We start from the raw sequence: 14861 nt of genomic DNA on the forward strand, positions 1-14861 counted from the left end.
ATGGAGGGTAGTGTGCCATGAAAGGAGTGGAGCCAGTATGAAGCCCAAGACTCCTGTACGTCATTGCCTCTGGAAGACATGACCCTTCCACTGAGAAACTACAAGTCTGTAGGTAAGTCATTTATTGTCTCTGAGCCTCCAAGAGGAGTCAATGAAATCGTTTTTTGGCCTTTACTCACCCAGGTTGTTGTGAGGAGCAAATGAGATACATACAGAGGCAAATTAGGAGGGTGTGTTGTTCTCAGAGCACAGTGGGGATGAGGACGGTGAAGAACAGAGATGGGCTATGAACCCAAAGCAGCTGGAGCCTGGGCCTCATCCAGGGACAATGTGAGCCAAGAAAGGAGCGGGCACATTTTGAGGCTTCCTGGGTGGTGCCCATGGTTTGTGCTCCCCTATTAACCTAAAGGTTGGCAGTTTGAACCCACCCTGTGGTATCATGGAAGAAAGGCCTGGTGACCTGCTTCCATAAAGATTGTTGTTGGGTGTCATTGCAGCAATTTCAACTCAAAGCTATCCCATGTCACAGAATAGAACTGTCCCATGGGGTTTTCTATACTGTAATCTTTACAGGAGCAGATTGTCAGGTCTTTTTCCCAAAAAGCCACTGGCTTGGTTCAAACTGTCAAACTTTTGGCGTGTTTAACCAACCCTGTGGAGCAGCTCTACTGTATACCACATGGGGTCACCATGAGTTGAAATCGACTGGACAGCAAGGAGTTTTTTTTTTTATTTTTTTAAAGAAGTCTCTGCAGGGGGTGGAGCTGGAGTGAGGACAAGGTATCCTCGGAAGTGGCTGAGGACACTGATGGTTCTGGGACTGTCCTCTCTGCCGGACCAGGGCCAGACCTTGTGGGAGCTGAGGAGAGACCCCCTTGGACTGCAGATGGGGGTAAAAACAGATGCTTCCCCAATTCTTCCTTCCCTCTTTCAGTCTGGCTGAGGCTCTGGTGGAGGAAAGTCCCTAGGGTGGAGGGGAAGTGAGAGCTGCCTTGCTAGGCCTGGGCAGTGGGGCAGAGCTGGGAGACAGCACTAAGCGTGGCTTTGCAGGTTGTCTATATTTGCATGCTGAGCTCATTGCTGCTTGTTTTCTCCCCAGAAAATAAAATTACATCATGGTGAGGGGAAGACAGGAGGAGGGGTATCCTTGGGAGAGGTGAGAGGAACAGAAAGGGGGCCCGCTGGCATCGCCCCAGAAGTGAATACCCAAGAGATGGGGTAGGGGGGGAGATCCAGGAGCCCAGGTTAAAGGAAGAAGGTCCCTGTGCTGCTTCTTGCCCCACCCCTACCTCCATCCCCCAACGAAGATGTCTGATCAGCCATTTACTACTACTCCTCAGACCCACAAGGAGGCTACCTGGTGAGGAAAGAGGTTTTTCCAAACACCAGAGAGAACCCAGAGGCCGAAGGCTTTCCAAGCCCCTAAACCCGTAACTTACTCTGCTCCTCCCAAGGCCCCAGCAGCCATGGTCAACGAAAGGTCAAAAGGGGAGAAGGGCGTCCCACAGGGAGGGAATTGAATCTGAGAAAAGGATTTCGCATTTGAGGGGGAAATGACAGCGTCCCTGCTCCGGCCTCCCCCTAGTGCTGCCCCCTATCCTGGGAGCCCTCCGGCTTCCCAGCCCCTGGGTCCCCCGCCCCCTCGGGCTCCTTCCCCCCTCCCCTTCCCTCCCCTCCCCTTCCCTCCCCTCCCCTCCTCGCCGCTCCCGCCCCCCGCCCCTCCCCGGCTCTGACATCACGGCCCAGCCGGGTGGGGTGAGGCGGCGCTGGGCTCGGGCTCGGGTTCCGCGGGCGGAAGAGGCGGCGGCGGCGGCGGCGGCGGCGGCGGCGGCGGCGGCAGAAGCAGCGGCGGCGGCGGCGGCGGCGGGAGCCAAAGAGGAGGCTGCGGACGCTGGTTAGAAACCGGGGGACCCCGGAGTGCCCGCGCTCTGAGCGCTCAGCCCCGGAGGCGGTGAGAGGGGCGCAGAGGAGACGTGCGGCGGGGAAGGGGCAGATTTGGGGTCTGGTGTTGGAGGGGTGTCTCTCTGGGACGCGAGGGCCGGCTTGAGAGCGTGGGGACCCCGGGTGGGTCCGGCGGGGTGTCAGGCCCCACGGGGTCCGTCTCTCTGTCGGTGCGTCCGGAGCGCAGAGCGTGTGCTGAAGGCGGCGTGGCTTCGGCCGCCCGTTCCACGCGGATCGGCAGTTTGGGAGCCGGACCAGGGCCTGGGGATTAGGATGGAGCCTGCTTCCCGCCCAGCCGGCTCTGCCGGGCCAACTCCCGCCCCTCCTTCCTCTCCTCTGGCTTCGGACTGGCCTTCGCCGGCCTGGCGCCCTCCCGGGCCCAGCCCCGCCTCAGGTCCTCCAGCATCATCCCCTCTTCTGAGCCCTGGCCCTCACTCCTCGCCCACTGCACCTGGGCAAGGTGGGAGCGGCCAAAGCTTGTCCGAGAGAAGGAGGAAGGAGCTGGGGGTATAGAGATGTATCTAACATAAAACCCCTAATTTATTTCATATAATCTATGTCAGAACTGAAAGGGATGCACACACCTAGAAGAGGCACGCCAGTACACACAGTGACACACACCCATGTGACTCTTACAGTGTCTCACACACACCAAATCACAAACCTTCCTGCACTATGCATCCAAGCCCCCACCACGCCCCCACTGCCTCCTATGTGTGAGTCTCCTGGACCATGGGCTCCAAGAACACCAACCTGATAGGATAGCTGAGTGGACCCGGAAGGGCCATTGTCCCCAAGTCCATCCTAATTTCTTTTTCCCAGTCCTGGGCTTCAGATTCCTCCTCTAAAACGGTGGGGAAAGATGGCAGAAAATCCTGGTCTCACTATTCCGAAATGCCAGGGAGACAGGATCTTGAGGGTGAGTGAGCTTGGTGCTCTCAACTGGGTGAGCAGGGAGGCTAGGGGCTGCTGGCAGCATCTCCTGCTGGGTCCAGTTGGAGCTTAAGGTGCTGGGAGTGGCTAGTTTCTGGGTATCAGTGGCCAAAGGAAGGAGGAGGGGGTGGAAGAAAAGAGAGAGGGAGAAAAGGAAAGAATGAGTATGAGTCAGCCAGGGATGGAGCCCAAGTCGGAGAGAGAGAATGAGGGGAATGTGTGTGAGAGGAAGACAGAGACATCAACAGAGGGACAGAGCCAGAGAGGGACGAGAAGATGCAGTCAGGGAACCAGGCAGAGGGAGGAAGTGCCAGACAGCGATAGGCAGGAGTGGGAAGATGCTGGAGAGTAGACTAAAGAGGCTCAGAAATTAGGGAGGATGAAAGCAGAATGGCAGTGAGACCTTAGGGAATCAAGGGAAACAAGCCTGCCTCGTAAGTGTATCTTGCTTCTCTACCTGTGTCTGGCCCCCAGGTTGTCAGAGCCTAATCACTTTAATTGCTCTTCCCTTTGTGGTTGAATACTCTGTTGGGGAAATGGCCAGCGATGCCCTAGGTTGCCAGCTTCCCTGGTTGTCTCCTTCCTCGCTCCTGTGACACCTGTGCCCATCATGTGTGCATGTACTGTCATGCATGGAGAGTCACAGTTACACAGCGCCCTCCCATGCCACCCACTCACACAAATCCTCATGTACAACAACACCTTCCACGGACCCATATGCAGCCAACCACTGGGTTTCCAGGCCTTCCCCTCTCCCGCCACAACCACCAAACTAATTCCATCTCCTTGCAGCCGGGATGCTCACTCACTCCTAATAGTAGCTCTGACTATTCAGATGGGGATACTGAGTCTTAAGTATAAGGCTCCTCCAGTTGGGATGGGTGTGTAGGAAAAGCTGGAAGGGATAGGAAGAAAAGAAAGACTTAGAGACCAGGCAGAGAGGAGATGGATGGGGTGGAGACAGAGAGATTGGAGAGAGACAGAAATAGGGGCAGGGAGAAACGACCAGACGCACCCCCTCCACATCATCAGAAAGCCCTCTCCTACCCTGCCCCATCCAGTGCCAGGTCTCCTAGTGCCCCATTCGGGGTCTGGTCCTTCTCTTAGACTAAGGCCTGAAGGCTTAGCCCTTGTCCGCATGCCCAGGGGTGACCCACTGTGCTTCTTGGACTGAGTGTTTTGGGGCTCAGGTGTGTTGCCACCCCTCACTCCCAGGCGGATCTGGAGCTTCTGTGCCCTCTTCTTCCTTCATTGCAGGAATAAAGACTCCCCCAAAGCTGGAGAGATGCTAAGGGAAGAGGTCAGTTGAGTATGAAAATAAAGGAAAAATTGGGACCGAAGCACAGGACTGCTAGAGCTTGGGGCCAGATATAAAACAGAATGGCTGGCTGGTGGCCCTCATTCCCACCCTTCTGCCCCCACCTCCAGATGGCAGAAGACTGGCCGTCTGGAGTGCCTGCAAGCCCCTCCTGCCCACTGCAGACATCTCTAGGTCCTTGCAGCTGTGTAGGATGGCCCCTCCCCTCAGCCTTAGACAGCTGCAGCAGATGTGGGGGAGGGAGGGGCAACATCTGATCCTCAGCCTTCCTTCTCACTTAAGTTTACTGGGGATTTGGAACCAAAGGCTAGGGAGAGGGGACTTCTCCGGGAGCGTCCAGGGGAATAAGGCCACTTCTTTCGGCCTAGAAGGAGGACCTGAGCATTTAGGGGGCCCCTGGTGGTGCAAATGGTTAAGTGCTCGCTGCTAACTGAAAGAATGGGGATTAGAACCCACCCAGCAGCTCTGGGGGAGGAAGACCTGGTGATCTGCTTCCATAAAGATTATACCAAGAAAACCCTATAGGACAGTTCTATTCTGTCACATGGGTGTCGCTATGAGTTGAAATCCACTTGATGGCACCTAACAAGAAGAAGTGGCTCCACTGCTCATTCTCATGGGAACTTGCCTTTCCCTCAAGCACAGCCCCCAGCATGCCTCTGGAGCTGGTTTGCTTGGTGAACAAAAAGAGGAATCACAATAACTAACCTACAATAATTATCTCTACTTTCCCACCTTGTAAGAGAAAGAGAGTGGGGCTCTCAGGGCAGGCCAGACCTGATCCCTTGAGGAGAGGATGAGGGAGTACGTTTAGGTACCTCATTCCTCACTATGCAAACCGTATTGGTAGGGCACACCTCAGGGGAGAGGGCACTGCCTAGGCAGTTCTTAAACAACCTGCCCTGAATTAATGTCAAAATGCAGAGCAGCTCTCTTGGTGCCGCCATCTCCTCCACAGGCTTCTCAAAGTGCCTCTTTCTCCCCCATGCCCACAGAGCACTTGCTGCACGCCCTCTTGTCATCCTCCCGGCTCCTTCCCTAAAAGGTCAGTATGTAATGATCCTTGCCCCTGCCCCACTTCTCAGCATCCTCAGTTGGTTCTGCCTTTGTCAGAGCTCTGCCTGGGGCCAGTTTGGAAGGAGAGGGAGGAAGGAAGGTGTGAGGAAACGGTAAGCAGAGAATGAGCTGGGAGGGAAGGGGGCTGACTTCCTGGCAGCCTTGGCTCCGGTTCCGGTTCCTGCCTGGTATCCTGTCCCAAGAATGGCCTCCGCCCAGGCTGCCTGGTGTTCCCTGGGCAGTCTCTGTGCTGCTCCAGAGGTCAGGTCTTTTCTGAGCCAGGAGGGCAGGAGACTTCTCCATAGGCCCTTAGGAATTCTGAATATCAGTGAGGAAGGCGACACGGAGGGTAAAGGAGCCATGCTTCAGCCACATTCCACCATGGGCCTACCATCCCAAGGGCACTGGTTGGTTGATCAGTGAGATTTGAGAGCCGTGTAAGGAGATTCCACCTCCACATATCCCAAAAGGTTCCCTCAAATCTGCCTCTTGCCCCTGCTGCCACACCCAGGCCTGGGCAGATGGAGTCTCTCCAGGGTGGGAGGTAACCACGCTGGCCTTTCCTTGCTCCTCAGAGAGCGTCTACCCCCTGTCCTTTCTGCCCCTTCTTACTCACCACTCCTCCCATCCACTGGTGTTATTGTCCTAACAACTGGGCAACTGGGGAGGGGGGGCACCCAGAACTGAGGTTGCCGTGGTAACAGCTGAGCTGAGGCTGAAGCCTTCTCATCCTGGACTCTGTGTGCTACGCCCTGGCTGCTCCCCTCTCTCCCAGTCTTGGTCTTCCCCACAGATTCCTCATTTGCAGCCTCTTTCCTTTCCCCACCCCCAGCTGTCCCCTCCATTCTGTAGGCTCCCCTCAGCCTTTTCTCCGGATGGAAGCCTGTGGTTACATACCTTCTTCCACAAGCTCTCACTGGCTCAGACACAGCCACACATCTAATGCTGGCATGCACACATCCAAACACACCCCACGGATACCCACCCACTGCTGCCTCCACATACCAGCACCCACTCAGAATGCTGGTGCAGTCCTTCCTCCCCCGCCACTTTAACATCCTTGCCCCCGAGGCTCCTAGGGGCCTCCTCATATCTGTTTCACTCTCTGAGAAAGCCCCTACCCACCACCCCCCAGTTTTGTGGGTGGGTGTCTCACACACATTAATCCCTTCCCACCCACCTCCCCTGTAAATCTGTTTTAGGTTCAGAGCCCTAAATCTTAACTCCTCCCAAGAGCTTCACGCAGGCATACACACACACTTGCCTCCCACAGGATCACTCATTATTTACAAACGCTGCTTTTCTGTGTGAAAGCGGGGCAGGATAACCCTAAATTCTGCCCTGTTCCAGCTGAGGGCTTGGCCCCAGGGTCTCCGCCACTGGGGCAGGGGCTTCTCATTTCCTTCCCACGCTTCTCTTTCCCTTCCAGCTCCCCTCCACTCCCCACCCCCATTCGTATATACGGTACCCATTTCTAGACCCTCTCCCATCATCCCCCTCACCCGCACCCCTCCTTCTGTCCTCAGATTATCAGTGGAGGGTGGGGGCTGGGCTCAAAAGCCTGCTGCTGTGACCTAGATTTCAAGGCAGACACGGTTCCTGGTGCTGACAGTCAGTGAGCATTGTTCCTGGCCCAGCCTGGCAGGGCCACCGCTGGGCCCTTCTGTCTGGTTGCACCTGGGTGTACAAGTGAGCGTGCCTGTGAGTGCCTGTTTCTTGCTGCGAGGTCCTGCTGGCCCTGCTGTCAGGCTCATTGTGTGTTTGTGTCACGGTGCCTGCCACCAAGGGAGGCTTGTTTGTTCTGGTCCAAGTAGGGGGCTGGGAATGGGGACTTCTGTGTCTCAGCCTCTTACTGTGTAGTGATGTGCCTCTCTACCTCAGTTTCCCTGCATGGAGGCCAGAAGGAAAACAGGGGTGTATTAACCAGCCCCCTTCTACCTGCCACATGCCTAACCCAGTACTGGGGGGCTTTGTGGGCAGCCTGAGTCAGGTACAAGGCCCTGTAATTCCTTGCCACGTCCTGGTCTAACCAAAGTGTTTATGACATGCTTTACTTTTTTTAAGGAAACCCTGGTGGCGTAGTGGTTAACTGCTACGGCTGCTAACCAAAGTGTCGACAGTTCAAATCTGCCAGGCGCCCCTTGGAAGCTCTACGGGGCAGTTCTGTCTTATAGGGTCGCTATGAGTCAGAATCGACTCGACGGCACTGGGTTTTGGGTTTACTTTTTTAAACCCTGGTGGCATAGTGGTTAAGTGCTACGGCTGCTAACCAAGAGGTCAGCAGTTCAAATCTGCCAGGTTCTACTCTGTTCTATAGGGTTGTTATCGACTCGATGGCAGTGGGTTTGGTTCTGGTTTTACTTTTTAAAAATGATTTTCTGACATAAGAGAAGTATGTTCTCATTATGGGAAATATGTCCATTTTTTGAACTCATCACTAGAATTTCATGTTTATCACATCCAGAAAGTTCATCCTAAGGTCTGGCCTTCCTTCATCCATGTCTTAGCCACAGTTCCTATCTTAGCGAGTGGAAGGAGGCCCTTGAACCTTCTCTACAGTCTAAGAATCTTCATGAGAGAGGGAAGGGGTAAAGACCTAGATGAGAGCTGGCCCAGCCCCCTGTGGGAGGCCCATGCTGAAGGTAGTGCCAGCAGAGTGTTGATGCAGGAAGGGTGGCAGCCCCCTTCCTGCCAGACTCTCCCAAAGCTGCATCCAGGCCCCCCTCCCCCTGCCACCCAGCCAGCCTGGGAACTGGGCAGGAGGCCAAAGCCAGCCGCTTGGTATTCTTGGGCGCGGGGGCTGTAGGCACAGCACAAAGGCTAGGAGAAAGAGGGCTGAGTGGGGGCCTGGTAGTCATCGAGGGGGAAAATGGACTCTATAAAGGTGGGGGTGGTCCATTGCTTGCCCTGCCTCCCAAGCTCTAATGACTACATACAGGGCTGAGCATGGAGAGGCCAGAGGACTATTAGACCAAGCAACTAGGCGTCCATCCAAAATGCATCATTAGTGAAGTGGTGGGGAGGTGACATGAGGGACCCCTTTGCTTCTGGGGATGGATGGAGCTCCAACCAACCCCCTCCAGCGCCTTCTTTTCAGCTTCTCACGGCCACAACAAATTTCTCCTTGGTTGTTTTTTGAAAAAAAATTTCGGACAAGGGTGGGGTTGAAGGTGGGTGGGGCAGTTCTGGGAGGGGGGACTTTAAGGCAGCGGGTGAGAAAGTTGAGCAGGTTGCTATGGTAACCTCCTCCTCAGTCAGGGAAGCTGTTGCCAGGGTTACTGCTGGCGGGGGGTGGGGTGGGGGGAGAAGAAAGATGATGGGGGGAAGGAGGTGTGACTCGTCACTCTTCACTCCAGCCCGGCTCCGAGCTTCTGAGCTTCCTCCTATCTACCCCCATCTCCTTTTCTTCCTGGCCCTGGTCCTGGTTCTCGCCACCCCCTCACCTTCTAGGCACATACCAGGTAGGGTAGAGTGAGTGAGCCAGACCCCGTGCCTCAGGCTCAGTCCTCTCTCCCTCTGATACCTCCCAGTCATGGCCGAGTACGGGACCCTCCTCCAGGACCTGACCAACAACATCACCCTTGAGGATCTGGAGCAGCTCAAGTCAGCCTGCAAGGAGGACATCCCCAGCGAGAAGAGCGAGGAGATCACCACTGGCAGTGCCTGGTTCAGCTTCCTGGAGAGCCACAACAAGCTGGACAAAGGTGAGGGAGGGAAGCACAGGGCTCCTGTCATCAGCCTTCTGGGCTCAGTTCACTCAGCAGATAGAAGCTCAAAGCTCCTGTCTCTGACAGGGCAGCTAGAAGATGCTCTGAGAGTACCAGGGCTCCAGGACACTGGTCTTTTAACATTCTTTGTGGCCCTTGGCAGTGAAAAATGTTATCCAGATATTATCCATGTTATCCATGCTATTATCACATACGTAATAGAACATAAAAACAGAAGTTAAAAGAGATGAAGTTTAAAAAAAAAAAACTCAGGTTCTGGCATTTTCTTATCCACTTTTAGAGGCCACTACCCTGGGTGGGGCTGGGGTCAATGGATTAGAACGATCCCACCTAGCTGGGGGCTTTAGGGAGGAATTATGTTTAAGATGACGCTGAAAGGCAAGTGGGAACTGAAAAGCAGGATCCAAACGAGGGGATGCTAGGCAGAGGAACACGGTCAAGGTCACGGAGGGGAGTGCCTGGTGTGTCAGAAAAAGCAATGGGTCCTGCTTGACTGGGCTGGGTATAGAATTTGGAGAGATAAAGCTGTGTTTTGGAGGGACTTTAGTGGTAGGGTAAGTAGTTTATACTAATTTGATAGTCAGAAACACTAATCTGACTGCAGTATAAACAGGAGGAAAGGAGTCTGAAGGAGGGCACAATCACAATTAGACCACTACAGTAGTCACAGGGGCCTCTGATCTCCTGACATTCGGTCAAGCCATGGAGATCATCCTTCTGGCAGTCTGCCTTCTCTCCTTCAGAATTACCTCAGCTAGGCCCAGAATCTCTTCTGGCTGGTCTAGAGATTCTGCCCCTCCAGTCCCACTAGTGTGGAAACTGGTGCTTAACTTGGAGGGGAGGTGGAAGAGTGGCAGGCTGGGTGTGAGGTATTGGGAAGTCAGGTTAATTTTTCTATTCTTTCCTCCATGTGGGACCTCTAATCTAAATCCTTCAATCTAAATTCACTATCTAGAAGCTGATCAACTATCTGCCCTTCCTGGGACCAGCCCTCTGTACCGCCATCTGGGTGCCTCAGCTTTCTTTTCCTGGCTCAGTAGGCCCTTTTTTTGCAGTGTTCCCCCTCCCGATAACCAATGTGAGCACCCCAGCCCCAGGTTGCTGAGCCCTGGTCTGGTAGAATAGGGGAAGCTGACCTCTCTAGCTTAGCTCTGATCCTTAGGTCTCCTGCCTTCTTCCAGACAACCTCTCCTACATTGAGCACATCTTTGAGATCTCCCGCCGTCCTGACCTACTCACTATGGTGGTTGACTATAGGACTCGTGTGCTGAAGATCTCTGAGGAGGATGAGCTGGACACCAAGCTAACCCGTATTCCCAGTGCCAAGAAGTACAAAGGTAAGAGGCCATGCCCTTGGCACAGCTATACCTCTGCCCCTTCCATCAATTAGCCCCGGGGTACTGGAGTGTTTAGAAGTGGAGGTTGATGCTCAGTGGGCCTACCTGGCATCTTCCACTTCTCTCCCCGGACAACATCCCTTTTTGCCCCCCAGACATTATCCGGCAGCCTTCTGAGGAAGAGATCATCAAATTGGCCCCCCCACCGAAGAAGGCCTGAGCAAGGGGAAGAGGAGGAAGGTTGGACCTTCACCGGACCACTCCCTTCCGCCATTCTCTGAGGGAGGGGCAAGGGCACCCCCCCCCAATCTACCCACTTACTAACCTGGTCCTAACCCCCTTATTGTGCGTATGTGTGCGTGTGCGCACGCTGTCTGTCTGTATGTCTAGCTCATCTAGTTCCTCCTCCCTGTCACGGGCAGGGGGGTCAGGGGCTGGGGGAGGAGGGCTTCATTTCCCCACTCTGAAGGGAGGTAGGGGCTATTTCTATGTAAATAGAAATTGGCACATTCCTTCTACTTCCCTTTCCTCCACTCTCCCCCCACATCTCTAAAGTGTGGGAACAGAAAGGACCTGCATTTTCTTGCAGCAAAAGCAGAGGTGAGGGTGAGGCATGGGAAAAGTGGGTGGATCTAAGGAAAACCAGTCTGGAGGGAGGGTGAAGAGGCCACCCAACCCCCAGCTGGGAAGGGGCAAGGAAAAGGCAGAGATCAGTGTTTGCACCCCCACGCAGGATGGGACGATCGAAGTTTCCAGACGTTTCTCAGGTTGGAAAGCCTGGGCACCAGCAGGTCCCTTTTTGTACCCCTCTCATGGGCTGAGGATGACTGTGAGCCAGGGATCTAATGCAAGAGGACCACTGGATCCTTTCCTGGTCCCAAAGATCAAACCCCACAGAGCGCCCTGCATTATACACTCCCCACCCCACCCTGGAGAGACTGTGCTGGGAGCATGCATCACTGAGCCGGAGATGGGGATGAGGGCAGAGAGAGGGGCCCCCTTTTCCACTCCTTTATCCCTACTCAGACTATTGCACATCTGGACCCTAAAGCTGGGGAGCTTGGGGAATGAGATCCTTAGGTTTTTGGCCCAATCCAGCCCTCACCTCCAGGGTCCCACTGTGGTTACTGCAGGCATCCTTCCTTCTCCCTTGGTCTATAACACCCCCAGGCCAGAAAGAAGGGAAGAAGTTAGTTTTCCTTTGCACTGATCCCCAACCCAATTCAGTACAGGAAGGGATGTGGTAACCCCTCTCCAATATCCTGGCCCCCTTGGGCTTGTGGATGTCCTCCTAGCCAAATCACCATAGTGGGTGACCCCAGCCTCCTGCCTGTCCCAAGATGCCCCTCCCTACCCCGACCGTGCTAACTGTGTGTACATATATATTCTACATATATGTATATTAAACCTGCACTGCCATGTCTGCCCTTCCTTGTGGTGTCTAGCATTAACTTATTGCCTAGGCCAGAGTGGGGGTGGGGGGAATGCCACAGTGAAGGGAGTGGCAGAGTCAAACTGCTACATAGTTAAAACAAAAAAGCTTTAAAAAAAAAAAAAAATTCACATTCAATCTCAGATTTAGAGAAAGTTTAAGTTAGGAGCTTTTAGGATATGTGAGCAGAACTTTCATGGGAGGGGAGGGCTAGCTGTTGGAAGAGGGAAGAAAGAAGCCAGACTGGCTGGAGAGCACCCTCCGCTCCTAATCCAGCCCAGCCTGCTGTCCCCTCTGGCCACTGCTGTGGACACCTGCCTTAACACACACACCTCGAGTACTCCAGTTTTGCCTTAAAGGACCTTCCCAAGTTTTCCCAGCCCTGTCTGGCTTCTCCCTTAAGGAGAGAGAGGAGATACTTGTAGAACTGGGAGGAGAAATGAACGTGAACTCTCCTTCCACTTGGGATCTGTCGTGTGAGAAAGAGGGAGAGAGCGAGACTGAGTACGAGTATGTGAAAGAATACAGAACCTTCCTGTGAGGGGAAGAGCATGAGATGGGAGAAGAGACAGGGTCATTTTCAGCAGAGTTTAGTAGTTTTCTCTGTGAGGCAAAATAATCTCTAAAAAAAAAAAAAAAAAGACTAACCTGCCCTTCCACCCCTGTACTGCTGTGAGATCGCTCCTATCCTGTGCTCCTGTCTGCAGTCTGTTCTAACCCTGGAATAAAGGTGATTGACTGTACTGTACCTGATTAATTCTGGAATTTCTGTGAATGACAGAATTTTGGAGCCTCTAGATGGCTGGGAAGGGAAGGGAAGCAATATTTATCCCTACATCTTTCATTGCACCCTGGGACAGGGGCCAGAAAACACCCCAAATAGTATCCCACTGCCATCTCCTAAGTACCCTGAGCTAAATAAATGGGGCCTATTTCACTTACAACAGTTTTCAGTTGGCACCCAAGCACTGGAAACATGAGTATCTCGACTGGACTTCCTAAAATTGTAGCATGGGTAATGGTGGGGAGTGCAGAGCCAGGCACCTACATTGGAAGGAGCAAAAAAAAAAAAAAAAAAAGCCCATCATGAATGAATGGCCCACATACCACACAGAGCAGTAGTCGGGGGAAAAAAAAGCTTTACTGAGAGAAAATACACCAAGTTCCAGAGTGCATGGTTTTCAGCCCACCCATCACCCCACCAGCAATAGGACAGACCACTCTGTCACCACACATTCCCTACCTTGGGGAGGGCGTGCAGCAGTTAACATCTGGTCTGAGGGCTGCCAGGAACAGGGGCAGGGAAGGAGTGTCTAGGAGTACCACCCTCTAACTCTCTGTCCCTTTCCTGGCTTGATCTAGTAGAATCCAACTGCCCCAGGATTCAGACTCCTGAATGGATCTTCTGGAGGTTGGGGGCAAAGAAATAGCAGCAAAAGCATTTAAGGGCAAGAATTCCACTGGGACTTTCACACGCAGTGACCAATGATGAGACAGAGGTGTCCAAGCTCCAGCCACCCAAATTAATCCTTAGATTAACCACTTGTCCTTCAATCCCAAGATACCAAGAGGTGGACAAGGTGCAAAGCCAAACGCAGGAAGTCTTTCGGTTCACTCCTCCTTTAGGAGGGGAGCTGAGTGGCTTAAAGAATCAAGCGACTAAAGGTAAGTGTGTGGGTGTCTTGCCACACATGCCAGGAGACAGTCTGCAGTGGTGGCACCCTTCCTGAAGTCATATTCTGTCAAATTTCAAAGACGGGCCAACCTCTGGGAAGAAGAGGCTTCCTAGAAACCCCCACAAGACTTAAGGAGAGGTAGGAGATCTGATGCAAAGAGTTGAGAGGGATCTCCTTTTTTCCCAATCTCTAAAACCAAGGCAGGGAAGGGAGGAAGGGCAGAATTGAGGGGTCTTCCATTTTCCAGCCCCTTAAAACCTAAAGAGCAAGCCCCCATCTCCAGTGGTCATACCACAGGGGGTAGACTGAGCCCAGATGTTACCTCCACATCATTACTCTTGCTCAGCTCTTTAAGTCCCTTTATTGCATTCATAGAGAATATACAGGTACTTCAACTTTCACAATAACTTTAACTTGATATATCCAAGTCTGACTTGCTTTTTAATATATTTATAGATAAAAAATTAGGCCTCTAACAGTGATGGGGCAGGGAGATTGCTGCCGCCACACAGACTTGCTTTTAAGTAACAGATATAACACCTTTCCTATTCTTCCTCTACCTCCACCCCTCCTCCCACCTTCCCCCAACCTCCCTCACCAGACTTATCTGGGGGGGGGCAAGGGGGTGATGGGATGGAGAGGAGAGAGTAAAGGATACATAATCAAGTGCAAAACACTGTGATAAGTACAGAGAATGATAAGGTGGAAAGTGAAGTGTGGGATGGCTAGGGGCTCTAAAGACTTCCCAGAAGAACAGGATCCTGGGATGGGGTTGCTTAGGGGAAAAAACAATGAAACTGTCATAAACTTTAAAAAAATAAAGGAAAAAAGGGCCAGAAACCTAAACCAAAGAGAGAGTGGCACTCCTACCCACCTCCACTCTGGCCCCTTAGTAATGAACAGCCATTCGCCCCTCCACCCCCCACCCAAGAAACAAGGGAGATTAAAGACAAAGAAACCCCATTCTCCACCCAAACCAGTTAACAAAATAGGCTCCCCCCACAGAAAAAAAAAAAAAAAAAAAGGCTTCAGGGAGGACTTCATCATTTTTGCTAAGTCCTATGCACCTTTCCGTGGGACCCAACCCAGGGTCAACCCCTGCTCCTAGGTACTGTCTGTTAATGGTTCATCCCCCTCTGGTTTGTCCTTCTCCTGGGATGTGTCTTTTATCTAAAGCAAAAAGTCCAAAGTGCATTTCTGCTGAATGTAAGGGTCTGGGACAAAAAAAAAGCTGCCCAGGCAAGATTGCGCTGGCAGCCCCAGCCCATCCCTTCTGGAGTGAGGCCTCAGGATGGCATGCACTGCACCCGGTCGGGGCCCTCTTCCTCGTCCGATGTGTCTGAGGAGCTGGGAGACTCATCTGAGTCTGCATCTGTGGCCCCAAGTCCAGGTTCTCGCCAGCGCTGTGGGATGGGAAAGCTTGTTAGTAACTCCTTCGGG

General features: G+C 53.2%; 2 protein-coding genes and 1 long non-coding RNA gene across 11 annotated transcripts in view; 2 read left to right on the forward strand and 1 right to left on the reverse strand.

Moving 5' to 3' along the window:
* Positions 1 to 806: 806 nt before the first annotated feature.
* Positions 807 to 1624, forward strand: LOC126071785 (uncharacterized). The gene is made up of 3 exons (XR_007516380.1): positions 807 to 892; positions 1100 to 1218; positions 1341 to 1624. It is a non-coding gene; the product is annotated as an uncharacterized LOC126071785 (long non-coding RNA).
* A 203-nt stretch (positions 1625 to 1827) lies between these two features.
* PEA15 (proliferation and apoptosis adaptor protein 15) lies at positions 1828 to 13305 on the forward strand. 3 transcript variants are annotated; one of them, XM_049880972.1, is made up of 6 exons: positions 1828 to 1951; positions 4132 to 4174; positions 5188 to 5237; positions 8779 to 8952; positions 10158 to 10313; positions 10469 to 13305. In XM_049880972.1, exons 4-6 carry the CDS (start codon positions 8781 to 8783, stop codon positions 10531 to 10533), a joined length of 393 nt encoding a protein of 130 aa, XP_049736929.1. In that variant the 5' UTR covers positions 1828 to 1951; positions 4132 to 4174; positions 5188 to 5237; positions 8779 to 8780; the 3' UTR covers positions 10534 to 13305. The 3 variants fall into 3 exon arrangements, with proteins under 3 accessions (XP_049736929.1, XP_049736928.1, XP_049736927.1); XM_049880971.1 differs by lacking the exon at positions 4132 to 4174; XM_049880970.1 differs by lacking the exons at positions 4132 to 4174; positions 5188 to 5237 and having other exon boundaries at positions 1829 to 1951.
* DCAF8 (DDB1 and CUL4 associated factor 8) overlaps positions 12868 to 14861 on the reverse strand; it is a 50490-nt gene continuing 48496 nt past the window's right edge. For all 7 annotated transcript variants that reach the window (XM_049880966.1, XM_049880961.1, XM_049880965.1 and 4 more), the window contains one exon: positions 12868 to 14824. In XM_049880966.1, the coding sequence (XP_049736923.1) occupies positions 14708 to 14824 (117 nt within the window). In that variant the 3' untranslated portion in view covers positions 12868 to 14707. The remainder of the gene's footprint in view (positions 14825 to 14861) is intronic.

This window comes from Elephas maximus, chromosome 3 (assembly GCF_024166365.1).
Source record: "Elephas maximus indicus isolate mEleMax1 chromosome 3, mEleMax1 primary haplotype, whole genome shotgun sequence".
NCBI lineage: Eukaryota > Metazoa > Chordata > Mammalia > Proboscidea > Elephantidae > Elephas > Elephas maximus.